The sequence below is a fragment of the Protopterus annectens genome, chromosome 12.part0 (genome assembly GCF_019279795.1).
Source record: "Protopterus annectens isolate FY-2018-M chromosome 12.part0, PAN1.0, whole genome shotgun sequence".
Lineage (NCBI taxonomy): Eukaryota > Metazoa > Chordata > Ceratodontiformes > Protopteridae > Protopterus > Protopterus annectens.
This window is the reverse complement of record NC_056746.1, coordinates 772,651,759-772,679,116: the sequence shown is the minus strand read 5'-3', so window position 1 is coordinate 772,679,116 and position 27,358 is coordinate 772,651,759. Positions and strand designations below refer to the sequence as shown.

At 41.0% G+C, this 27,358-nt stretch overlaps 1 protein-coding gene across 1 annotated transcript in view; it reads right to left on the bottom strand.

The window, feature by feature from the left end:
- Positions 1 to 27,358, bottom strand: part of MAPK8IP3 (mitogen-activated protein kinase 8 interacting protein 3) — a 3,746,918-nt gene that overhangs the window by 2,285,561 nt on the left and 1,433,999 nt on the right. The window contains exon 9 of the mRNA XM_044088957.1: positions 10,605 to 10,616. Within this exon, the coding sequence (XP_043944892.1) occupies positions 10,605 to 10,616 (12 nt within the window). The remainder of the gene's footprint in view (positions 1 to 10,604; positions 10,617 to 27,358) is intronic.

The window sequence follows — 27,358 nt, the reverse complement described above, 5'->3', positions numbered from 1 at the left end:
TTGCCTATGTTATAAGTGATAATTTAATAAAGATGTTTCTTTCTTAAAAAAGGAAACTAAATGGAGCCCTTCCTTTCTCTATAGCCAACATCACATTGAATTCAGGCTATGGAGACATTTTTTGTTTGTTTTACCTTCAACCTCTAACCCTGGTGGCTGACATGAAGTACTTGATTACTGCAAGGACCTCTAATGCTCTGGAGACACCATCACTGGCTTTGAAGTGCCAAGCCTACATCCCTGGTTCCTGGATGTACCTTTCACAGCTGGTAAGCCTCTGTTGTTTGTGATGAGCCGCCAACAAACTACTATTCCCTCCCACACTAGATGGCCGAGCTGGCAACAACTGCTCATTTCCCACTTTCAAAAGGGGTCTATATTAGAAGAGTGAACACTTAAAATAGCAAACGCTCTTCTAGTAAACTTAAAAACCCAAAACGTAAAAATGTCGAAGGCATGGATGAGCGAATTTTTTCCCAGGGGAAAAAAAACGCTCAAAAAAAAAAAGAGAGAGAGAATGTACAAACAAAATAAAGTGGGGGGCTGTGTCCCCCACACTCCCCAACTTAAATATACCAACTCCGAGATCACACCACAGTGGGGAAAACAGCAAAGTCCTGAGAACGGCCCAGAGATTTATTTCCCTGGGAAAACAATCGCTGTTCCATGCCTTCGACATTTTGCTGTTTCAGGTTTTCAAGTTCGATGAAAGAGCATTTGGTATTTTAAGCGTTCACTCTTCTAATAGGAACCCTTTCAAAAGAGTACATTAGCACAACACATACTACATTGCTTTATCCGTCTGAAATGTCTGCAATAAAGCTTGTAATGAAGTAAATTATACATTTCTACCTATTATTTTAATGGTGCAGCACAACATTTAAGCACTCATTTTTAAAATGAGCATTCACACTATCTCTGTGTTGAACTACAAAATATATTACAATTGAACTTAACTTACTATACAATAATTTCTTACATACTTAATTCTGCTGTTACTTTAGTTGTTGCAGCTAAGGTTTTCCAACAAGTTCACATATCTAGCTATTTGTTTTTGATACTTACAGATGCCAGACAGGTTTCACAATGTGTACTACAGGCAGACTAGAGGTTGTTTTGCAGCTAGCACTGTGGTCCTGCCTCTGCACCTTTCATCAATCCTACGGTGCAGCTGTCATTTATGGAAAGAGAGTGCATTGTTGAAGGGCATCACACAAGCACATTTTCCATGAGAAAGAGCACGACTGAGTAAACATGGACTGAGCTGTGCAAACAGAACATGATGGCATGGGAATTAGGGGAATATAGAACTGGTTGTATGCCATGTACACCAGAAGCAGATCATACAACAAACTCTAGCTATAGTCATGTTGTGGGGCTAATATACAGTGTGCTCTGATATAATTCAAAGACATCCACCTACAATGCTGAGTGTCATATGTAAAAAACATATAGCCATCTGTTGATATATGTGTACACAAGACAGTATCAGCGGCTCTAGAGGTAGCACACTTTTCTTTGGTGCATGAAGATCAGAAGGCTATGGGTTGCATTCTCCCTACTGGTGATTGGGTTAATTTTCCATTAATGACACTGCTGAGTAACATTAGGGGTGCTGTACTTCAAAGTGCACCATCCATTGTATACTACGTTACACCACATTCCCATTTACCTGAGCTGGTGGTAGTGTAGGTGGATGTAAAAGAACCCATGACACTTCCTTAAAAAGAGCAGAGGAATTCCCTCCGTATCCTTGCCAGATTTCCATGAAAAGATCCCACTAGCCTAGTAGAACTAACACCGAGAACAAAGAATAAATAAAAATAAATAAATGAAATAAAAGTTAGTGCTATCTGCTGGGATCTAAAATGGTGTGAAGGATGCACGACCATCGCACAAAACTTCTATCACGATATGCAGGATGTTAATGCAGGGCTCATATAGAATGGGTGCAGTGCACAGTCCATTAGACAGTCTTGTGTACCACACTTAATTATCATACACACAGCAAAGGTGCCAACCAGATGACAGTGATACTGCTAAAGCTAACTTATTTTACACTTATTAACTTGGACGTCCTTCTAGGAGGTTACATTTTCAAAGGATTCACTGGGCGAGAAAACTCTAAATAATAAGAATAAGTAATACAGTTGTAAATAAAAAGGACAAGAAATCTGGACAGCAATAAGAGAAATACCTTAAATATAAAAAAATAATATAGAAAGACTTAGCAAAATGTCATGAACATGGCGTAACTTTACAACACGAATAGATACAACAGAAAGGGTTGAAAAAACAAACATATATAAAATATTAGCTATATGACAGACAGCTTTAAGGCAATTTGGCATGCCTGACATCAAAACTATTTCTAGTTATAGTACAAATACAGAAAAATAGTGTTTAGGAAGTCATTTATCAGATTAGCTCTGAAAGAATGGGAGTGAAGCACAGACATATACAGAGACTGGCAGCAGATTCTAATTACATGATAATGCATAAATTACACCGATGTTAGAGCATTAAGTGATATCACAACTGCAAGCCCAATTTTCACATTTTCAAAAGATGTGTTTTCACAAGCAGTGCACTCATTCTGATTTTCAGTCCTGGAGTCTGTCAGATATGGCATGTTTTGTGTGTCTTCATCACACACACTGTGCCCATAAATGAAAATGCAACACGTATATATACAAGAGGGTGAGAGGGGATCTCTAATGTCTAGGAGCTGCTACAAGGGAACACTGTTGGAGAACATATTATGCATGAAGTTTAGTTACTGCCAAAAAGAAAGTGGGGCATAATAACTGAACTGTCTTGCAGTATGGGCCAATGGCTTGGCTACTACTAGAAGCCTGTTTTGAGTTACAGAAGGGTGGATATTCACATAGGTTCATAGGTTCATAGGTAGGTACTAGGCTATTGGCCCTGGGGCCTATACAAGCCCAGCCAAAAAGGTACCCTGGCTTTTGCCACCCAAGAAAATTATTTTCCTGTGCCACTGTCGAGCAGAGCCACAGAGGTGATCCCCAGGGTGAATTTCCTATTTCCCATCCAATCATCAAGATTTTTCTTGAAGAGTGCTAATGACGAGCTTTGTTTGATATAGATAGGTAGTTTATACCAAAGTTTGGGAAGTCTCTGGGACAGGAATCTATCCCTCCAGCATGTTCTGTTTATCGTGGTGACAAGGTTTAGGTCCCTAGAGTGTGTAGCTCGGAGGGATTGGGATTGCTTTAAGTGGAGCATGTCCAACAGCTCTGGGTTTGACATAGCTTTGTATGTTAGGCAGAGATCACCTCTGAGTAGGCGATATGCAACGGAATAAAGCTGGAGTTTTTTGAGACAGTCTGCGTAGGGCATCTGTTTGAGGTCAGTTATCCTCTTTGTGAGGTATTTCTGCGGCCTTTCCAGTTGTAGATGTCTTGTGAGGTACATACCAAAAGGGGCGTTGTACTCTATAATGGGTCTAATGAGTGATGAGTAGAGGGGAACAATGACCTCTTTTTTTCTGGATGAGAAACCTTTTGTGATGAGGTGTGCACGTAGAAGGATTTCCTGACTACTGTGGAGATGTGATTATCAAAGGAGAGACTACTGTCCGTCTGTGTCCCACGGTCTCTTATCACACTTTTGGTATTAAATATACTACCGCCTGTGTTGTAGTTCATGGGTACAGAGTTTTTACCAAAGGGGATGACAATGCACTTTTTGGCATTGAGCTTGAGGCCATGGCTTTGACACCAGGCATCTGTCTCAGTGAGGCTCTTTTGTAGGATGTCCACATCGTTAGGAGTTTCGATTATGGCTCCTAGTTTGCAGTCATCTGTGAACTTCGTTAGCCAAAGACCTTCTGTGTTAGCCTGTACTTCAGAGAAGTAGATACCAAACAGGAGAGGACCCAGGACTGAACCCTGTGGTACTCCACTTGTCACTGGTCTGAAGTCGGATGTGGAGTCTGCTACTTTCACAGTGTGGGTTCTGTCAGTGAGCCAGTTGGCAACCCATCTTGTGACATAGGGATTTATACCTAGTTTAGTGAGTTTATCTATAATTCTAGAGTGGGGGATGGTGTTGAAAGCCTTGGCAAGATCTAGATAGGCTGTGTGAACCACCTTACCCTTGTCTACTGCTTTGGTGACTGCTTCAAAGAAGTCTATCAGGTTTAGGAGACATGTTCTGCCTTTTACAAACCCGAACTGGGTGGGGTCCAGAGTTTGGAGATTACCAATGTCTTTGTTTATAAGTTCCATGATGATACGTTCCATGGCCTTGCAGACCAGGCTCGTCTGGCTAATGGGGCGGTAGTTCCCGGGGTCCGTGGTGGCTCCCCCCTTGTGGAGTGGGATAACCATCACTGTGCACCATTCAGCAGGCACAAAGCCTGAGGTGAGGCTATGACTGAACATGGTACTTAGGTGGGGTGCCAGTTCGTTCTGTAGTTCGTGCAGAATGCAGCCAGGGATGTTGTCTGGTCCCATGGATGCTGTGTTCTTGGCTTTGGAGAGTGTGGTTTTTACCTGTGCAGCCGTGATTACAGGAACTTTGCATTCTTCCAGTATAGAGATGGGCTCTTTACGGTGGGAGGGGGGTAAAGTTAGCACTGAACCTATCTGCCAGGATGTTGGCAATATCCGTTGGGTCTTTATATTTAGTGCCATTGTGCTGTAACTCAGAGCAGATCTGAATGTTGCCAACTGAGATTTTTGACATAGCTATAGAATGCTTTGTGGTTGTCTTTAGAATCAGTGTCGATTTTGTTTTCATAACTAGCTTTGGAGGATTTTATCAGGGATCGCAGCTTCTTACTGAGGCTGACCAGGGAGCTCCTCCACTCATGGGATTTTACTCTCTTTTGCAACAGTTTCTTCCTTCTGTTATACAGTTTGTTTATGGCAGGGGACCACCAGATTGGCTTCCTTTTTTTGTAGGATAGCATCTTGGTTCTGTTTGGGATAGTACGATCCATGCACTCAGGTAAGTGCTTATAAATTGCAACTGTGTAGGATTCAGTAGTCATAACTGTATTGTCCATCTTCATGGGTGTCATGAAGTTCACCACTTCTGTCTTAAGAAGCATGAAGTTGGCTTTGGAGAAATTTTTTACCATGGTTTCCTTAATGGGGGGTGGGGGCAGGATGTGGATATCTAGGGTAATTAGTTTATGGTCAGATCGGACCAATGAGGCTTTGACTTCAGGTGTGGAACACCGGTCACTCATGTTGGTAATGACTAGATCTAGGATATTGATGCCCCTGGTGGGGCTGTGGATAAGTTGATCCAGGGCATTGAAGTTTATGAATTCCAGAAAGCATTGAGCGAAGGAGTTGGTACATGAGTAGTTTTCCCAGTTAATGGTGGGGTAGTTGAAATTGACCATTATTAGGGTGTTTGGTTGAACCCTAATATTTCCAGTACATCAAGAAAAGAGGAGTGGGAACCCTGGGGCACGGTGGGTGATCTGTAGCAAGCTACAACTTGGACTGCAGTTTTGCCAAGAGTTAGTTGCACTTGGATAACCTCGGCTGCATTATGCTGAGTAACTAGCCTGGAGGTGTGGATATCCTTAATGAATATGGACACACCTCCGCCTTTGGTGTTCCAGTCCAGGTTACATGGCCGAAAAGTGTGGTATGAGTTATAGCCTGGTAGTGCAGGGGTGCTCTCTGGAGCCTTGAACCAGGTCTCAGTTACTGCACTGATATTGATGTTCTCCATTTTAAGGAGTGCCTCGAATGAGTGCATTTTGAGATTTAGACTTCTAGCATTGAGTAGCATCACCCTCAGTTTTTGCTTGCCTGATCCTGTTACGGTGGTGAATTTGTTATTTGAACCTTGCCTAAAAAAGGCACTAAAGGGGCGGCAAGAACCTTAGCCAGTATCCGGAATCCCAGGGGTGACAGTTGCAGGCCATCTCTGGCAAAGCATCGTGGTCTGTCGACCATGCCATCCCAGGCAGACAGACACTGGATCCCTTTAGAATGGCACCAGAAGCTTAGCTAATTGTTGAAGTCAATCATTTTGTCCTTGTACTGCGGCATCATTCTGGGTGATGGCAGAATGCTACTCAGGGCTAGGGTCATACCTGCCTGGGCTACAAGATCGGAGAGCTCTTCCATGTCTCTTTTCATGTAGTCCAGGGAGGTACGTCTCAGGTCATTCACACCAACATGGACAATGACAGAGTCATATTTGTACTTGTTGTGGAGTGACCTGAGTGCGTGGGTTATATGGCGGATCCTGGCACCCGACAGGCAGCTGACAGTAACCTTCTCCTTGTTTAGCCTGGTGAGTGGGACATCAGTGTGCCTGACTATAGAGTCATCTATGACTAGTGTTTTGGGTACGTTGTTTTGCCTTATTGGCTGTGGTTGAGTTGCACACTGAGTCTGTCGGCTATGTATCATTTGGGTTGTGTTGGGAGGGTGGAGGTTGCTTGCATTTCTACTTTGGAGGTCTCTGTCGCTTGAGCAGACTATTATTGAGAGCCTCCAATGTTTTTTGTTTCTATGTGTGGATTTTGGTGGTGTAGATTTAGAAACTTTCTTACTTCACAATGGCTATGCCCATGTATTAATCCTGACTGATATTTCCTTATCTTACTCACCACCTTCACATGACCATAACATTCATTCTCTGATTTAAAAAAAAAAAAAAATGTTTTCATTATTTTTTTTCATTATATTTTTACAATTTTGTTTTTCTAATATGATCAGTTTTTACATGTATAAATGTTTCCTTCTTTCTACTGTTGTCTAAGTTTCTCATACATTGCATATATGTACTTACTTTTTCAAGTTACTCTGTTTCCTATTAGTTATCTACTTAAAGTGGTATCTATGATGTACTAGTTTTTAAATATTATTCTTTTATGTCACTTACTTTCAGATCTGTATATGTGTATAATTGCTGTAGTGGATCTTTTCTCCCCGGGCTTCTACTGAAAATGGACATATATCCAGTTAGACTAGCCCGGTCAACAAATGTAAAATAAAAATAAATAAATAATAAAATGGTGAGACTATGTGATGAGTGTGGTGTGGAGCAAGTGTTTACCTTCTCCTCTTGACTGTCAAGTTCAGTCTTGATTGGAGAGAGCTTTATCTCCAGTTTGGCTAGATGAGTGCATCTCTTACAGGTTGTAGTGTTGGGTGGTAGGAGGAGAGGGTTGTCTGTGTGCATGAGGCAGTTTCTACATTGCCCCAAGATGCCCAGATTCATCAGAAAGACAGGAGAGAACACTGGGAGCTGACCCTTGGACATGCCTGAATAAAAAACTATTTTCCTCTAAATAAGTGAGGAAAGTGAGTACAAGAGCTGTTTTTCTCTAAGCAAGTGAGGAAAGTAAGTACCAAAACTGTTTTCCTCTAGGTAATGAGGAAGGTTGAGTGCTGTAGTAATTAGTACGTTATTTAGTGCTTACAAGTTCTGAACAAGTGCTGTTCATGAATAAGCAAATTCAAGTGCTAAAACTAAGAATCTATATCTGGACTAAACTAGTTACAGGAAAGGGGGGAAACAAGTGCAAATGCGGGCTCTTAAATTAGAAAGTTTAGAGAGAGGGAAAAACTGCCCAAACGGCCAATAACTACAATTTCTGGGCCAGAACCACTCCTTATGTGGTAGACAGGTTACCTAGTGCTTACCACTCCCAGTGATAAGCTAGAAGGCTTCCCTCCAACACAGAAAGCTTGGAGGGGGGGGGGGGCTCAGAAGCTTACATACAGTCCTGGATACAACAAATCTGAATCTGGACTACACTAGTTACAGGAAAGGTATTTTTATATAGGTTAATAGGTTCATACTAGGCTATCTGCCCTAGGGCATTTATAAGCCTAGCCAGAATGTGTTTGGCTTTCGCCACCCATTTTAAATTTATTTTGCTATGCCCTTTTTCGAGGTTAGTATACTGTGCCTCTGTCTAACAGTGACACAGAAGTGATACCCGGGGTAAACCTACGATCTCCCATCCACTCATCAAGATTCCTCTTGAAGAGAGTCAATGAGGGACTCTGCCTAACCTGGACTGGGATTTTATTCCAGAGTGAAGGGAGCCTCTGGGTTATGAATCTGTCCCTCCAGCATGTCCTATTTATTTCAGTGCTGAGGTTCAAGTCTCTCGAGTGCGTAGCTCAATGGGATCTGGATTTTCTGAGGTGCAGCATGTCCATTAATTCCGGGTTGGACATGGCTTTATACGTCAGGCACAGATCGCCTCTGAACAGGCGGTATGCCACTGAGTAGAGCTGGAGTTTCTTTAACCGGGCAGCATATGGCATCTGTTTGAGCCCTTTGATCCTCTTGGCGAGGTACTTTTGGGGTCTTTCCAGTTGCTGCAGGTGTCTGGTAAGGTACATCCTAAAAGGGGCATTGTACTCAATTATGGGCCTGATGAGGGATGAGTAAAGAGGCAGGATGACCTCCTCTGATCTAGATGTGAATCCCTTCATGATTAGGTGGGCTATATAAAATGTTTTTCTAACCACTTTGGCCACGTGGTTGTCAAATGAGAGATTGCTATCAACTTGGGTCCCCAGGTCCCTAATTACTTCTTCTGTACTTAATGGATTATCACCTATGTGGTAATTTGTGGGCACTTTGTTTTTGCCAAAGGGGATGACTATACACTTTTTGGCATTTAGCTTGAGGCCATGGCTCTGGCACCAGTTGTCTGTTTCTATGAGGCCCTTTTGGAGGATGCTTGTGTCGGCTGGAGAGTCGATTATGGCGCCCAGTCTGCAGTCATCTGCGAACTTGGTCAGCCACAGTCCTTCTGTGTTGGCCTGTACCTCCGAGAAATATATACCGAACAAGAGAGGTCCCAGGACTGAGCCTTGTGGGACACCACTTGTAACTGGTTTGGAGTCTGACATGGCTCCAGCAATTCTAACCATGTGGGTTCTGTCCTTGAGCCAGTTTGCAATCCATCTAGTGACATAGGGGTTTATATTTAAGCTGGTGAGCTTATCTATAATGCCAGAGTGTGGTATTGTATCGAAGACTTTTGTATATATATATATATATATTTATATATATATATATATATATATATATATATATATATATATATATATATATATACATATACAGAAAAGTAGCTAAAACAGCAGTAAAAACAATTCAAATGCAGTGCAAGCTAGCACACTTGAGTATGCAGCAATGTTAGACCAAACAGTTTAAAAAATGCAATTAAATTAAAAATGACTAAAACCAAGTGTAGAAGGAGTCCATTAGGTAGAATGAGGTAAAGAGATGGGACTGGGGGGAGTGTCCCAGATCAAATCTACAGTGGGGGCGGGCAACTGCAAAAGCCTCCAAATTTAAGCAACAAGACAGGCATAGGGAGGGTGGGTATGGGAAAACCAACACCTTCAGCAGAGATCTGAAAAACTATACAGTGAAGCAAAAATAACAGTGCACAACTCTGGAGTCAGCCAGCAATTATATAAAATTAGCCAAACTAAAATTACCAGTACACAACTCTGAAGTGCCAGAAAAACATACTCAGCTCTGTATATCTCCAGATAGTCAAAAGAGCACTCTGTCAGGACACAGGAAGGCTCCAGCAATGATATGCAGGCTGTTACTAAGAGGGTCTAATTTTATACATGAGCCCAATCATCTGCAAATACTCAGCAGTGGATGGTGCTGTGTGTACTTGGAAACCCAAAATGTGGGCTAGGCACTTCTGTTTTTTTCTGGTACAGTGCCTCTACACCACATATACCATGTCTATGTAAACTCTTTCCTTTTTCAGTTTTTATTTGGTATTGTTCATTTTGTATTATCTACAATAATGCCACAGAGACATTTTAAATGACTTCTGTATAATCTCTACCTGCTTTAATTGTGAACTAATTCACCAGGGCTTTGACGGATAGTGGTTAGTTTTGATAAGTGCACTACCCCAGTAAACAGACATACATTAAACAAACTGTTTAATTTTCAGCATGTTTACCTGAGAATAAACATTTTGATTTTTTAAAGGTAACCAATGATACTAAGCATCAAACTGTACAATTATACATGTTATCTACAAAAAAATTTCAAAATTAGTGACTGTTTTAGAAATTAATCTTAACAGCATCCACAGTGGAAGAAATAAAAACATAGTCAAACAAATTCTTTGAATGGCAGTAATATACAACATGCAAAACAAATGCTACAATGCACATCAATTTAAAACTGTTTCCATTTTACTACCATTTCAATAATGCTGACGTAGACTGATGTGTGCAGTAATATTTAGCATCCATGTAATAAGCTGACTTTCTTTAAGCTGTGCTGCCATTAGCAAAATAATTAGACTTCATCAATTAATTATTGAAGGAAATAAGTGATGGAAAACTTAGCTTGAGCAAAATATTAAACTCATATAAATGAAGAACTGAAGCTTCAACCCAAAAAGCTATTGCAAAACATCAGATGACTTTAAGACTTAACCTCCGCTGCTGAATTACTTTTCACATTAGTACTTCACAAGGGAATAGACCATCTTTGCAGACAAAATGATGGAAGTGAAGTTCTGCTTTGTGACTGCAAACAACATAAAGTTGAACAAACCAAGTAGTTATGAATAGAATAATTAAAGGAGTGATACATACCTGAGAATTCCCCTATGGACATGTCCAATGAAGCACAAAGAGATAGTAAGTAAAACAAAAAAGAAAGAAAGCTCTGTCAATGAGTTACACAAAAGAAAAGGTGTGTTACTTCATACACTGAGAATAAACCAATAATGATGCAGACATTTCAATGGCAAAAGCACGCAGTGGCACATAAGAATCTGCAGTGATTATACATGCATGACATATATGTCACATGTCATATTCCAACACTAATGCAATGGTTACTCACAAAATAATTCTCTAAGTACATGGTTTTGAGTAGGTTTTTGACTGTTTTTGTCCCCAGAGTAGAATGAGGGTGGCATGTGGAATAAATAGGTGTGCTTGTGGTAGTGGTAGTTTGTGTGAAAGACATTAGGTGGTGTTAATGTCAGTCACCTGAGTTGTGACTTTGGGATGCAGTAGCTATGTTCTGGTTGATCTGTGAGACCTGAATAGTAGATGGGCTGACTGGAGAGAGAGACTGAAGACTTGCCTTGTTTTAATTTTCAGTTTGCAAGGGCGCCTCATTGCAAAGTTGGTAATCTTGTATATTTTGGACTGTATTCCAGATCGCCCAGACAAAATCCCTGTTCTTAAAAAGCCTTTTTTTATGAGGTAGGCAAGCCAAGGGGAGCTCTGCCCTTTTAAACATCTTCTTACAGTCAGGATGTGTTTAATGAGAACTACTCTGGAAAGAGACATGAAAATGGGTAGAGCAGTTGCTGGAACATCTACTCAGTATAGCACAGAGCTCTCCAAATTATCAATATCAGTGTACTTTACATTCCTTGGATTGCAATATAAGTAAAGTTTCAATTACTACTGATGGTGTCTAGGGACTTGGATACCTTGAACTAGGACATGGCCACTGAAATTGTAAGATAAGCAAGTTACCTCCTTCAGCTGATGTGGGAATGTTGGTGATAAAGACATAAAGGAAATAATGTTTTCCTGTTGTAGGTTTAGGTTTGAAGGAGTGCCTGATAGAGGGGTCAAACAGTATCAATGTTCTACTGAACTTGGAGAATCTGACTGAATGGCTTCCTTACAGACACTCGGAAACTCCTGCTGTTCAATAATACAGTATAGCAACTGTGGAGGATTATAGAGCAAAAAGATGACACTTGAGGAAAAAATGACATATCAAATATGAAATTAAACAAGTGGAAACAGTTAAAGAAATGAGCAAATTACTGCAAGTGCATTAACTTTTGACACCACAACTCTTATGCATCAAATAACTGTAGTTAGAAAGTACAGTTTTGTACCTACCATAAATGTAGATGTCCGATAGGAATGCATCTGCAGTCCTAACAAATGGGTTGTCCTGTCGTCAGGCAGCCCTTCGGTCGGCCGGATTCCAAAGTCCGAGTCTGGCTTCGTCTGGTGTCGCACTTCACCCGACGTCATCGCTGCAGTTTTTCGGGTATAAAGGCATCGGCCGACGCCATCTTCCTCAGTGTTTCTTGCCCCAGATGCCAGGTGCCCTCTTGGATGGCTAAATTTGGATAAATGCCAATGTTTCCAAATAGTAGAGAGCAGACACATAAAATAAGCATGTATGTACATATATACAAACAAATACACCATAATAGATCCCCACCAAGCTAGCTGAAGGCTGGCAAATACCCTAGGAGTACCTCAGAGGGGAAGGAGGGTGGGTAATCCTGACTGCAGATGCATTCCTATCGGACATCTACATTTATGGTAGGTACAAAACTGTACTATGTCCTTCAAGGATGCATCTGCAGTCCTAACAAATGGGTAGAATACCATAGCTAAACAAGGGGAGGCGGAAAAGAGTAGAGATTATGGTGTAGCTAGGATCCCTTGCAAAACAGCAGTGGCAAAACCTGCTCGGGATCTAGAGTATAAAGGTAAATTGTAATGCTTGGCAAATGTATGCACGGAGGTCCAAGTAGCAGCCTCTATAATGTCCTTGGTAGCCACTCCTCGTAAGAAAGCTGTGGTAGTGGCTGTAGCCCTTGTGGAGTGAGGCCTGATGTTCTCTGGAGTTTTCTTTCCATGGTAGGAGTAACAAAATCTAATGCAATTTCCAATCCATTTTGAGATTGTCTGTTTTGAAATTGGTTTTCCTTCCTTTCCTGTGGCATATGCTACCAGAAGCTGGTCAGTCTTTCTATTGGACTTAGTCCTGTCCAGGTAGTAGCGTAATTGTCTATGTACATCCAAGGTATGCAAGAGTCTTTCTCCCCTGTTCTGTGGGTTTGGGAAGAATGTAGGTAGGTGAATAGCCTGATTTAGTGACACTCTGGATACCACCTTAGGCATAAATGTAGGATTTGTTCTCATGGACACTCTATCTTGATGGAAGATCAGGAAGGGTTGCACTGCCATTAATGCCTGTAGTTCAGAGACCCTTCTTGCTGAAGTTATTGCCAGCAGGAAAGCAGTCTTCCAGGATAAATATTATAATTCTGCTGTTGCTGCTGGCTCGAAAGGGGGAAGTGTCAATTTTTCTAGCACAAAGTTCAAGTCCCATGCTGGCAATGGTGGTTTCCTGGGAGGTTTTACATTTTTAATTCCTCTCAGAAACTGTCTGAGCAGAGGATGAGAGAAGACAGGAGGATCCAAGCTGTATTCTGCTGAAATAGCTGATGCATGTATCTTGATGGAGGAATAGGACAGGCCCGTGTGGAAGAGCTCTGCTAAGTACTCCAGGATGTTGGCTATGTTTAGCAGTGTCACATCTTTTCCCTTTGCAGTACTCCAAATGAGATATCTTTTCCATTTTGCTGCATAATTCTTTCTTGTTGAAGGTCTACGAGCCTCCAGGATTATATCTTTAACCCTTTGAGATAAGTTTGGGTTAATTGCTGTTATGTAATGTTCCAGGCAGTTAGCTGCAGAGTTTTCAGGTTTGGATGCAGGATGTTGTAGTTGTTCTGCGTTAACAGTAGTGGGATCAGGGGTAGTGTCCATATTTGTTCCCGAGACATGCTCCTCAGCAATGGGTACCAATGTTGTCTTGGCCAGTCTGGAGCTATCAGAATGATCCTTGGACGATCCTCTTTGATCTTCAGAAGCACCTTGTGCATCAAAGGAAGTGGTGGGAATGCGTATGCTGTCAGGTTTTTCCAACTGAAAGATAGGGAGTCCACCTTCCAAGCAAGTGGGTGGTACGTCCTTGTGCAGAATTTCTTTAGCTGGTGATTGAGTGGGGATGCAAACAAGTCTATTTGTGGTAGTCCCCATTTTTTTGTGATGGCTTTGAAGATGTCCGGATGAAGCATCCATTCGTGGGCATCTGTGGTAGTTCTGCTTAATATGTCTGCTAGAATGTTTTCTTTTCCCAGTACAAAAATTGCCTGTAACTGAATGTTGTAGCTCAGGGCCACATTCCATAAGTCCAGTGCCAGCCGGCATAGAGGGTATGAATGTGTGCCTCCCTGTTTGATGATGTACCACATAACTGTGGTGTTGTCTGTCCTTATCATCAAGTGACCTTCTTGGAGGAATGGTCTGAATGACTGGATTGCCAATTTTACTGCCAGCATTTCCTTTAGGTTTATGTGTAGGCGCAGCTGGTCTTGAGTCCATAAGCCTTGTATGCACTTGTCCAGCATGTGTGCCCCGCAACCGAGGTCTGAGGCATCTGTCGTGATGGTTTGGCTTGGTTGGCTGTTGTAGAAGGGCAATCCTGTGTTTGTTTGACAGGCCTGAGCCCACCATAGGAACTCTTGTTTCAGGCATGGGATTATTGGAATTTTGGTTTCTAGGCTGTGCTTGTGTTGGGACCACAAATTCTTTAGGTACCACTGTAGCTTTCTCATATGCAGTCTGGCATGAGGAACCAGAATTATGCAGGATGCCATGAAGCCTAGAGCTTGCAGTACTTTTCTTGCAGTTAGATGGTTCTGCTTTGTTAATGCCAAGAAGTAGAGGGGTAGTTGCTCTTTCTTTTCTGCAGTTAAAAATGCCATTTGTTTTGATGTGTCCAGCTCTGCACCCAGAAAGGTTATTCTTTGGGATGGGATCAGCCTTGACTTTTTTATATTGACTGTATATCTCAAGGCTTGCAGCAGGTAAATGACTCTTTGTAAGTCCTCTGTTAGCTTGCTTCTGTTGTCCGCTTGTATCAGGCAGTCGTCCAGGTAAGGATAAATTTGGATCCCCTGAAGTCTGCAATGAGCAATTACTGATGCCAGGCATTTCGTGAACACTCTGGGCGCAGTAGATAAGCCAAAGGGCAATGCTGAAAATTGATAGTGCTCTGATCCTGCAAGAAATCTGAGGTATCTTCTGCAAATTGGTCGTATGGGGACGTGCAGGTATGCCTCCTTGAGATCTAGAGTTACCAGCCAAGACTCCTTGCCCAGCATGGGAAGAAGCTGCTGTAGGGTCAGCATTTTGAATTTTGGAACAATGAGGAATGTGTTTAAAGCGGACAAGTCTAGAATGGGTCTCCATTTGTTTTCTTTTCTTGGTACCAGGAAGAGTCTGGAGTAAAATCCCTCTCCTTGCTCCATAGATGGTACCTTTTCCACAGCTCTCATTTTTAATAGCTGAGATATTTGCTTTAGAGCTTCTGTCCTTTGAGTGGGTGGTAGGTTTGGCATTCCTCTCTTCCCTGGTAGAGTATGGAAATGGAACCTGTAACCTTGGTCTATAGTTTGCAAAATCCATTTTTCCCTTGTGATGCAATGCCAGTTTTTTGAAAATAAGGTTAACTTTCCGCCTAAGGGTGCTTCTAGTTGTTCCCTGGTAGGCGGTGCCACTGCCAAGTCACTGTGATTGAGTTGTTGTAGTGGTGGTGGCTGGGTACGTGCCTCGCTGGTTGTTACCTTGCCACTGACGTCCCCTGTAGGCACCCCTGGATTGGTGTCTGCCTCTAGAACGCCTATTCCTGCCTCTCTGAGTCTTAGAGGTGTCCGGAAAGGACCAATTCTTGGAGTGCCAGTTCCTGCTAAACCTTGGAGGTTGAACCTGTAAGAAATCTTTCACTGTTTGTACAGATTTCGCCTTCTCTTCCATCTTTTTTAGTACCTGCTGAGCAGGGGAACCAAATAAATTGACCTTGTCCATGGGTGCATCCAAAAGCTTTGATTTGACATGGTCTGCTAATGCCTGTTCCTTCAACCATGCATGTCTCCTGATAACTGTGCCAGTCATGGCTGATCTAAAGGAAGCCTCCAGTGCATCATAGCCACATTTTAAAGAATGGTTACTATTGCTGTATGTTATGTACCATTTCCTAAACATATTTTTTATCTAAAGATTCTTCAGAGGACAGCTTTTTAGTTAACTGGTCAAGCATAAACTCTTGATATTGAATCACATGGAATTGGCAATTCAAAGCCCTAGCTGACAAAGTAGCAGAGGTGTAAACTTTTTTACCCCATCTCTCTAAGGACCTGGATTCCCTTTCAGAGGGGAGGGGGTTTTTAGTAGAAGTAGCTGCCACAGCTTTAGGGCCCTGGGAGATAGTCTCTGGATCTGCCAAAGGAGCCTTGAATAAATGGTGATGAGTGTCCGGGACCCTGTAGAACCTATCGGGCTTAGCAGGAGCCGGAGGTAATGAATCAGGAGCAGTGCAAGCATCATTAAATGCATCATCTACAACAGAGAGAACTGGAGGTATAGCTAAAGGCCTATGTTGTGGCAAATGTAGGAAGGTTCTAAGCCTTTTCCTGGAGTCTGAGAAATCTTGGCCCTGCCACTGAAATTGTTCCCTCATAGCATGCAAGGTTTCCCCAAAGGAAAATTCCTCAGGAGGAGAGGCTGAAGGGATGGACTCTTCCCCATCAGAGTCTTCGTAAGGAGAATAAGAAGCCTCAGGAGGGTCTGTATGTTCTGAGTCATCAGAGGAATCATCAGTGGATACTGGTTCAGGGGGCTCTGCTCTAGGCCTCTTTTCTGGAGGTGGGAGAGAGGACCTGTCTGGATGAGGCTGGGATCCACGGATTAAAGAAATTAGATCCTCAGCCAATGAAAGCATATGAGAGCTAGTGCTGGGCCTGTGTGAGGGGGGTTTGGCAGGCACAGTTTTTGAAGCTTTGGCTGCTTTAGCCCTGGCAAAGGACTTAATAGACATGGCTGAAGGCGGCCTAGCAGCTCCACGTGCAGGGGTAGAAATATCCAGGGGAATGGTGTCTGATAACTCCTGAGAAACCGCAACCGAAGGTTGGATTTCAGACGCCGTTTCTACCAGGTTAGAGGAGGCCTCGGTAGAAGGCATGGTTTCGGCTGAAGAAAGGACCGCTTGCTCGGTTTCGGCCGAAGCCGAGACACTCGCGGTTTGCTTAATCGCGGTTTCGGCCGAAACCGCGGACCGCGAGTGTCGGTCCTTTTCTTTTCGTTTTTTGGAAATTTGCGTAGTCGGAGGATCCAACGGCATAATATAGGCAAAATCAGAGCCGAAAATCTGTTCAGCAAACTCCGACTGACGTCTAAGCGTCCGTCGATTAAAAGAAGCACAGGCTAGACAAGCTGCTACGTCGTGGTCTGGGCCTAAGCAATGTATACAGTAGGAGTGGAAATCTTTATGAGGTATTTGTTTCCCACAAGATAAACAGTTATTCACTTTCTCTGACATCGGCTGAGGCAAGAAAGAGTCTCCAACGGGGTACTTAGCTTTTTAGAAGTCTTCGAAGTAGTATTCGGTAGTAGTAATCTCTGGATCTGACCGACCGGCACTTGCGAACAGCTTCTGCTTCGGGCGCCACACGGCAAGAAAGACTGAGGAAGATGGCGTCGGCTGATGCCTTTATACCCGAAAAACTGCAGCGATGACGTCGGGTGAAGTGCGACACCAGCCAAAGCCGGACCCGGACTTTGGAATCCGGCCGACCGAAGGGCTGCCTGACGACAGGACAACCCATTTGTTAGGACTGCAGATGCATCCTTGAAGGACATCTACCAGACTTCATAAATATTAACAATCTCAGACAGATGGAACAAGCACTATCATGTGTTAGAAACTAAAAGAAGCAAAGAATTCGTCAAACAAAAACATCATCAACACAGGTAACAATGACAAAGCCTATAATTACACAAAAAACCTTTCCTCTGACAGGTTCACTGATGTTGCATTTGTCAAGTGTCCTGTACTTGCACACTACTTAAATTAAGTAAATAATTATGTACTTATGCAATAAAACAAAGATTAATATATATATATATATATATATATATATATATATATATATATATATATATATATATATATTGAATGTTGTTTTGTTACTTTATTTTATTCTGATAAATTCCCCAGTTGTAGGATGAAAGTGCTCAATAAATTTCAGTTTCTTTTACCATTTTTGAACTTCCCTTAATCGAAATTCTTGTATGTGGTTATCATGTTAGTGGTACCTAGCAGTAGGCTACTGTAGTCCCAATCCACAGATTCTAATAATTACACACCAATCAGCCAAATAAGCATATTCTATAATGTGATGGAAACACTCATCATGTAACATATTCAGGTAGACATAGGAAACCACCTTTTCCATGACATAATCCCATATGTTTTTGACAAAAATAGGTCTTAAAACTTAATCTCGTAAACGTCTTTGATAATGTGACTGCGTCCTGAATAAAGGTTTATCTGTCCATCTGGCTAAGTCATTTGACACCCAAATAGTGATAGAATCATAAAAACTCAGGAATCTAAAGGTAAATGAAGTGAATAAAGACAAACTTGGGTCGCTAACTAGCAACATGGTCATAAAATATAGTTAAGAACAGTAGGACTTCTATTCTTCACATCCCATAACCAGTGTAGTACCTCAAGGATCTGTCCTGAGGCCATTCCTTTTTATCACCTTTGTCCTCATATGTCAAATTGGCTCCACTGTCTGGCGCACAAAAATATGCAAATGACTGCAAACATGGGCCCTTAACCCCACTGAAACCACCTCTTTTCAAACTGTCTTTACAGTAGGTACAAATGTAGTGGCAACCTCTTTCAGCAGCTATTACAACCCTCATCTTTTGGGACAGTACTAAATTTATAAACAAGCTAAAGTTAAATAAATATATTTGCCCATTTCTGAGCTTACTGTTACAAGTTCAATTAAATGCTAAAAATAAAACTACCTAGCATGCATCATGTTGTTTCTGCATTAACTTTATTTCACAGCTTAACAAACCTCTATACACATTGTTTAAATAAAATATATTAATACAATTTTTCAGAAACAAGTAACATTGCTATTGCTACAAAATTAAAACTGCCTTACTTCTCCATGGATTTAATATCCCAAACAATAAATTATTTGTCTGTGTTACTCCTTCTTTCCTTTAGGATGTTAGCATCCTGGGAAGATTCTATGACTGTTCCTAGTTTGCACTTTGCAACCATCTGCAAACTTGGTCATCCAGAGAGGTCCATGACATTATTAGATGCCAAAAGGAAGCACACATTGCACACAGCCCTGCATGAGTCTGCTACTGACTGGCCTCTTTGTGGAGGTGATCTTCCCAATCCTAACTTTCAGGGTCCTACATGACAGCCAGATGACTATCCAATGCATAACATAGGAGTTCATGCCTATATCCATGAGTTTATTTACAACACCTGAGTGGGGTACTGTATCAAATGCATTAGGCAAGTCGAGGTAGGCAGCATGCAACATTTTGTCCTCATCCACTGCCTTGGTGACTTTCTCAAAGAAGATTCCACCGGAGTAATTTCCTTGGTGACCTTCTCAAAAAAGATTTCACCAGAGTAATTTGTTTTTTTTTTTTGTTTTGTTTTTTTGAGTCAGTTGTGGGATTATTTCCAGTAGGCACAGCAGTCTCAATGCATTTACTGACATGAATGTACAGAATTTCTGTAGTCAATTCCACATAAATAGATATGTTCTCAAGGTTGGGAGGGCTTCAAATTTTTACAGGTTGTCACTTAGTAGTAGGAAGTTTGCCTTAGAATAGTTCCTAAATGTTACAGGGTTAGTTCAGGGTCACAGAGATGATTTTTTATTAAGGAGACAGCTTTTTGGTCTGCCTATACCAGGGAAGGTTCATAGGTAGGTACTAGGCTATCTGCCCGAAGGCATTTATAAGCCTAGCCAGAGTGTGTCAGCTTTCGCCGCCCCATTGATTAATTAACTAATCAACCGAACCATTTCCAAAGCCAAAATGCCCAATATCTGGAAAACATCTTATGTCATTCCATTACATAAAGGAGGTCCCTCTACTGAATACTCCAACTATAGACCCATAGCCATACTAGCTAAGATAATGGAGAAATGCATACATAAACAACTTATGCAACATCTAGTCCAGAATGACCTGATGGCTGAGACCCAACACGGCTTTCGACCACATCATAGTACTACCTCTGCCCTATTATCCTTCACTAACACTATTAATGATAATCGCAACAATAATCACACCTCGTCTGCCCTCTTCCTAGAACTTTCCAAGGCCTTTGACATGGTGGACCCATCAACTTATGATTTCAACCCTGCAGAATCTCAGACTACATCTCAGTGCCCTTCTATGGTTTAAATCCTATCTCAATGACAGGCAACAAGCAGTCATCTGGCAGAATAAGCTCTCAGAGCTCTTACCCAATACTATCGGAGTTCCACAAGGCTCCATACTAGGGCCACTATTGTTTTCCATCTTTATTAATGATCTTCCTTCCATCATACCAAACACCAGCTGTATCCAGTATGCTGATGATTTCACTTTAATCTGCTCAGCTACATCTTCAGATGATCTAAAAAGGGATACCCAGGCTACTTTTACTATGGTAGAAAACTGGCTATCCAAACATCGCCTACTACTAAATCCCCAAAAAAACAAAATGCTCATATTTCCACCAACCCAAAGGTCCATACCCTTCTCCTTTACCATTCAAGCTAATGATGGGACAGTCATCTCCCCTGACCCCAATACCAAATTGCTAGGTGTCACTACTGATAATTACTTAAAATTTGACCTCCATGTAAGCCAGACAATCAAAACCGTTAACAAAAAACTCGGTTCACTGTACAGAGTAAAAACCTTCCTCACCCCCATAGCTAAAATAGCCATTGCACGCTCGCACCTACTATCCACCCTCCTATATGCTTCCCCACTTCTAGAAAATATAAGTAAATCTGAACTTAACAAACTTACAGCCTGCTATAATCACATCGCTAGGTTTGCTACGGGTTCTCCTTTCAGAACCCACCACTGCATTAACCTCAAACTATTTGGATGGTTGGAATTTCCCAATCTTGTCAAGTATAACCTGCTAATATTGGCTAATAAAATCCTAAAGAACCCAAATAACACTCCAGCCCTTAGTCACCACATCTTCCCCCATAATAATTCAAGACTGCACCGCTCATCCAATAAGTTACAAATCCAAACAACTAAAATTAACAACGTGGCTGGCATGGCCCTATTTGCAAATTCTGTAAGTAGAACCTAGAACAAACTTCCAGATGCCATTACCAAGCTCTCCTCCCCAGACCAATTCAAAGCCTCTGTCAAACAACACCTGGAACAAAAATGGATATGCCACTGTGACAAACCTGACTAACTTTAAATAATGCATGTAATTTTACTTATCTAATTTGTGTTTTCCTTTTTGTAATCTAATACCACCCTCAAAATTGAAAATTTGTAACACTGATTGTTCAGACTGTACTTCTAACTGTTTTCCTTTTCTTAACTACAATATTACCTAATAATTTTAAGTATAATTAATGTTCTTTTACTTGACTGCTATTATTCTTGTATTCTGTTGGAGCTTATCTCCCCGGGCCTCCGCTGAAAATGGACATGATTCCAGTCGGACTTTCCCGGTCAACAAATGTAAAATAAAATAAAATAAATAAATAACTGATCCTCTGTCAAGCAGAGATAATGAAGTGATCCCAGGGGTGTATTTACTTTTACCCATCCACTCGTCAAGGTTTCTCTTGAAGAGTGTTAGTGAGGAGCTCTGCCTGATGTAATGTGGAATTTTGTTCCAAAGCATGGGGAGTCTCTGTGACATGAATCTATCCCTCCAGCATGTTCTATTTATTGTTGTGGTGAGGTTTAGCTCACTAGAGCTCATGGCTCACAGTGACTTGGATTTCTTTAGGTGGAGCATGTCCATCAATTCTGAGTTGGACATGGCTTTGTAAGTCAGGCAGAGATCACCTCTGAGTAAGCGATATGCCACTGAGTACAGCGGAGTTTTTTCAGTCGGGCTGCATAGGACATATGTTTGAGGCCAGTAATCCTCTTGGTGAGGTACTTTTGTGGTCTTTCCAGCTGTTGGAAGTGTCTTGTAAGGTACATCCCAAATGGGGCATTGTACTCTATGATGGGTCTAATGAGTGACGAGTAGAGGGGAACAATAACCTCTTTATTTCTAGATGTGAACCCTTTAGTAATTAGATGGGCCACACGGAAGGATTTCCTAACTAGTTTGGCAATATGATTGTCAAAGGAGAGATTGCTATCTACCTGGGTCCCCAGACCTCTTATTACCTCTTCTGTATTAAGGAGGCTGCCACCTATGTGGTAATTCGTGGGTGTTTTGTTTTTCCCAAATGGGATGACTATGCATTTTTTGGCATTTCGCTTGAAGCCATGACTTTGACACCAGGTGTCCGTCTCAGTAAGGCCCTTTTGGAGGATGTCCGTGTCAGTCGGAGAGTCAATTATGGCTCCCAGTTTGCAGTCATTGGCGAACTTGGTTAGCCCTAGTCCTCCTGTGTTTGCCTGTACTTCTGAGAAGTATATGCCAAACAGTAGGGGTCCCAGGACCGAGCCTTGCGGGACACTACTTGTGACTGGTTTAGAGTCTGACCTGGAGCCCGCTATTCTTACCGTGTGAGTTCTGTCTGTAAGCCAGTTGGCAACCCATCTCATGACGTAGGGGTCTATGTTCAGACTGGTGAGTTTTTCTGTAATACCTGAGTGGGGAATGGTGTCGAAAGCCTTGGCGAGGTCAAGGTAGGCTGTGTGAACCACCTTTCCCTCATCTATGGCCTTGGTGACTGTCTCGAAGAAGTCAACCACGTTTAGTTGGCATGATTTGCCCTTAACAAATCCAAACTGGGTCGGCTCAAGTGTTTGCAGGTTCCCATTGTCTTTGTTAATGAATTCCATGATGATGCACTCCACAGCCTTGAAAAGTAGACTCATTTGAACAAATACGTTTAATTCTAATAAATTGAGATTTTGGAATGTTACGTATAACATGGGGGGGATGAAAACTGGAGGCATGGAGAATGGTATTATACTCAGGGTGTTTTCTGAATACCTCAGTGGATAGTGTGTTGTCAGCCAGTTTAGTGACAGAAACATCCAAAAAAGTAATATTGCTACGGTCATAATGGAGGGTGAATTCCAATCCCCAGATATTACTGTTCAAATATGTTAAAAAATCATGTAGCATGTGTAATTCACCTGTCCATACCAACCAGCAGTCGTCAAGGTAACGCCTCCAGATGTCGATGTGTGGTAAAAATATGTTATTGTCACCATCATAAATGATTGTTCAACAAAGGCCATAAAAAGATCCGCATAGATGGGGGCAAATGATGCCCCCATCGCTGTTCCCTTGACCTGCCAGTAGCATTTGTCTGAATAAAAAAAGACATTGCTGGTAAGCACTAGTTTGGCTAACTCAATCAGAAAAGAATTGAAAGTGGATGGATATAAACCTGACTTTTCTAACCAAAAGGACAAAGCCTCAAGGCCAGATTGATGTGGAATATTAGTATATAAAGAACAGACATCCAAGGTACAAAGTAACCAATTGTCTTCAAGCTGACTGTCAGAAATAATCTGAAGGAAGTTTGTGGTATCATGTAGTCTTGAACGTACCATTCCCAATAAGGGTTTGAGATGTTTAGTAAGAAACAATGAAAGGAGTTCTGTAATGTAACCCCTTCCAGAAACTATGGGTCTGCCTGGAGGATTCGAGAGATCCTTGTGGATCTTAGGCAAGAAGTAGATATATTGAGTAGCCGGGTCCTTGACAATAAGTTGTTGTGCAATTTCGTTAGTTATAATACATTCATCCCTAGCCCAGTATATGAAATCCTCAATATGTTTTTGAAACCTGGGTGTGGGATCAATGCTCATCAAAGAATAATAACTGGGATCAGACAATTGTCTGTTTGCCTCCTTGTCATAAGCACTCCAATTCAAAATAACAACAGCACCCCCTTTGTCGGCCGAAATGATAACAATGTTATCATTGTTCTGTAACTCTAAAATGGCTTCATGTTCAGCCAAGGAGATGTTACTGAATTTGAAACGAATGTCAGAACCTGAAAAATGAAGATCATTGAGAATGTTCCTCTGAAACTGTTGTACTTGTGGATGCATGGGTAGAATGAATGTGGATTTGTGATAAGTAAATCTTTCATTACCGTCATGGCCAGAGTCACCAAAAAACAGTTTGAGGTTCAATGTTCTACAAAAAGAGACAACATCTTGAGCTAACAAATCCTCAGAGACCATAAAACCTGGTACAAAAGACAACCCTTTATTTAGGACAGACAGGTGTGTAGGGGATAATACAAAGTCAGATAGGTTTAGCACATTGTTGCTCAATGGAATGTCTACTTCTCCATGACCATTTTCAGTAAACTTTCTATGTTCGTGATTCCTCCTATGTTTTCTCCCCCCTCTTTTGTATTTGAACCTAAAGGGATGGTGTTTGGATTACGTTTGGGGGATGGTGACCTGGATGTAGACTGAAACTCACTGTGCCAGAAGATATTTCCTCAGTAGAGGATGCAGGGACTGTACCTGTCTTTTTGAGAATAGAGCGAGGTCTTTTCCTTTTCGGGGTTCTCTGAGCCCTTGGTGTAAATCTAACCTGTTTGGTGTTATTGGCAAATGGATTATTACTTAAATAGTCACCCTCATCTCTCTGAAATTTCTTCAATTTCCTGATTCGTAATTGATCCTCCAATATTTTGAGGTCATTAGCTATTTTATTTAGTTGTATTTTAAAAAATGTTTCACCTTCAAAGGGTTTTAAATCAGCCACTAGCTTGGAAACTGTTTGAATTTCAGAATCAATAATTCTATCATGAAATTTTGATAAAGTTTCCACAAAAGATGTGGAAGCTTGCTGCTGAATGGAGGACCGCTAATCCATGAGTTCTTGGTCAGCATTTGAAACTAAAGGCTGGATCCATACTCTCAACCCTCTAGGGGTGATGCCTTTTGCCAGATAGGCTTTAAATAATTTGGAGTGCCAGATGTTTGACCTGAGTGTTTTTAAATGGCCAAAAAGATTTTGAAATAATACTGCACATTTGGTTTCAGAATCAGACTGATCGATGGTCAAAGTCTTGTCAGCTGAAAGAGAACCAAGGCCAAATATTCTGAGATCCTCTCTATCTGAAGAGAGACCTGTTATAAAAGTGGTCAAATCCATGATTGGTACTGGTCACTGACTATGTCAGTCAAAAATTACTGAGTCAGCTGAGACACAGGGACAATTACAGCCCAAAATTGATTGAAAAGTGAAAAATATTGCTGGCTGTGCCCCTTGAGAAATAGTTATCAAATTTTGTTATTGTATTGTCAATATAGAAGACAGATGGCCACCAGATAGCAGACTTGACAATGGTCAAAAATATTAAACCAATATTCAAAACATTCACAAGCTACTGGGAAAATAAGAAATATATATAATGTTTATCCTCATAAGGAGAAAAAATATATATAAACCCAACAATTGCAACCAAAATAAACCACCTTTAAAAACAGGCAACATGTATTGAAAAGGTCCTCAAAACTTCATATGCAAAATCTATGTAATTGGTAAATAATTATATAGTTCTCCTATGTAAAACAGCATAGTCAAAAGCAGTAAATTGTGTCATAAATGTAATAATTAATATAAAACACAAAAGACACAGTGGCCTAGCATTGGCCACACTGAATAAGTGTGATATATATAAATAAACCCTAAGGATGACCATTTAACAAAATCAATCCTGGAGTGTATCAATTTTTAAGAAAAATAAACCAATGAACCACCTATATAATTGCTAAAAAGTGAATAAACTCTTACTGTTGGAGTTTTAGAAAAAATTCAGTCATCAATCCATAAATGGAAAAATAGTTCCCCTGTATAAGAAACCATAAACCAATATTATGAACTATATAAATCCCGTAGTTCATATGAAACCTAGAAGCCACTGTTGCCTAACACTAAACACACTGAATGCATATGATATCTGGACATGACCCTCAATGGTTACTATTGCAAAATAAGTCCTTGTGTATTCAAATTATTAAACAGAGACCCAATGAACCATGTAAAAATGTTAGATGGTGAAAAAATAATGACTATTGAGTTTAAGAAAAAAACATTGAATACGCTGTCAAAACAGCTGCGCTGTATAGCAAACTGGTTTACAAGCATAAAAATGATGTTTACAAAATAGAGTCCCAATATATAAAAAAATAAAGGGATACAAAAGCTAGTATGCAAATTCCCTCGACATGTTGGAGGACTCACAACAACGGGGAAGAATACGGATGTTACCTGTAGCTTGGGATTTCCTATTGAAATCTTGGTCCATTAAATATAGAGAAAAATGTAATGAATATATAAGTCCCAAATGTCTGGCATGCTGATGATCCAAAAAGGAATGAGAAAATGCAAAATACAATGTTGGACGTCCACCAGGCAAAGTTGAACAGTACAGTTACTAGTGAGAACTTGTCCTTGTCGACACTGCGTTATGTTGGGTTGGTTCGAGTTAGACAAACCTCCGCACACAAAGAATGCTGGCGAATAAAGTTCCGAGGCTGGTGAAGAACGGGAAAACCCCATGTAATGCTGAGATAATAACTTCAAAGCAATTGTAAATGTTCACCAACGGGAAAACCCGTTTGTCAAACGGAACAGTATTACTAAAGATAACACCGTGGTATATCACTGTGTTGCAATGGAGCTGTTGTAAACAATTATACCCACACAATGTATATCAGCAGGTGGATTTACGAATGTAAATGTTATATGTAACATTCCAAAATCTCAATTTATTAGAATTAAACGTATTTGTTCAAATGAGTCTACTTTTCAGACTCACAGGAGAGATCTTACCAATAGATTCAGATCCAGGGGATACGGTATGGGGCATGTGTTAGCTGCTAGCAATATGGTTGACTCTTTTGACAGAATCAATCTAATGAAGTACAATCAACATAAATCAAATAGGGATTCCACCTTGAGATTCACTACAACTTACGCTAGGAACTCTAATCATGATTGATAGTGTGCACAGACATTGGAACATTCTTAAATATGACCCAGACATATCAGGTCTTTTACCAGACAAATGTCTTTTTTCCTTTCGCAAAGGAAAAAACTTGGGATCTTTTTTCAATCATTTCAAACATGGGAACAGGAAGGACAATTCTAATACAATCCAAACAACATTGACAGGAGATCCACTGATAGGCTGTTACCCTTGTGGACACTGTACAAACTGTGACATGATTAATAAGTCCAAACAATTTTCCAGTAGAAATTGCCCAGTAGTTTATGATCTCAAATTCTTTGCAAACTGCAGTACTGACTGGGTCATTTATTTGGCAACTTGTCATTGTGGTTCATTTTATGTGGGACAAACGTCCAGACCGCTAAGAATTAGGATTTCAGAACATGTTAGCAGCATAAAAAACAAGAGACAGAATAATGCATTATATAAACACCATTTAATACATGCTTCTGCTAAATTTACTTTTGTTATAATTGATAGAATTTTTGGTAACAAGAACAACAAAACTGGGCTGCATTCTATCTTAAACACCAA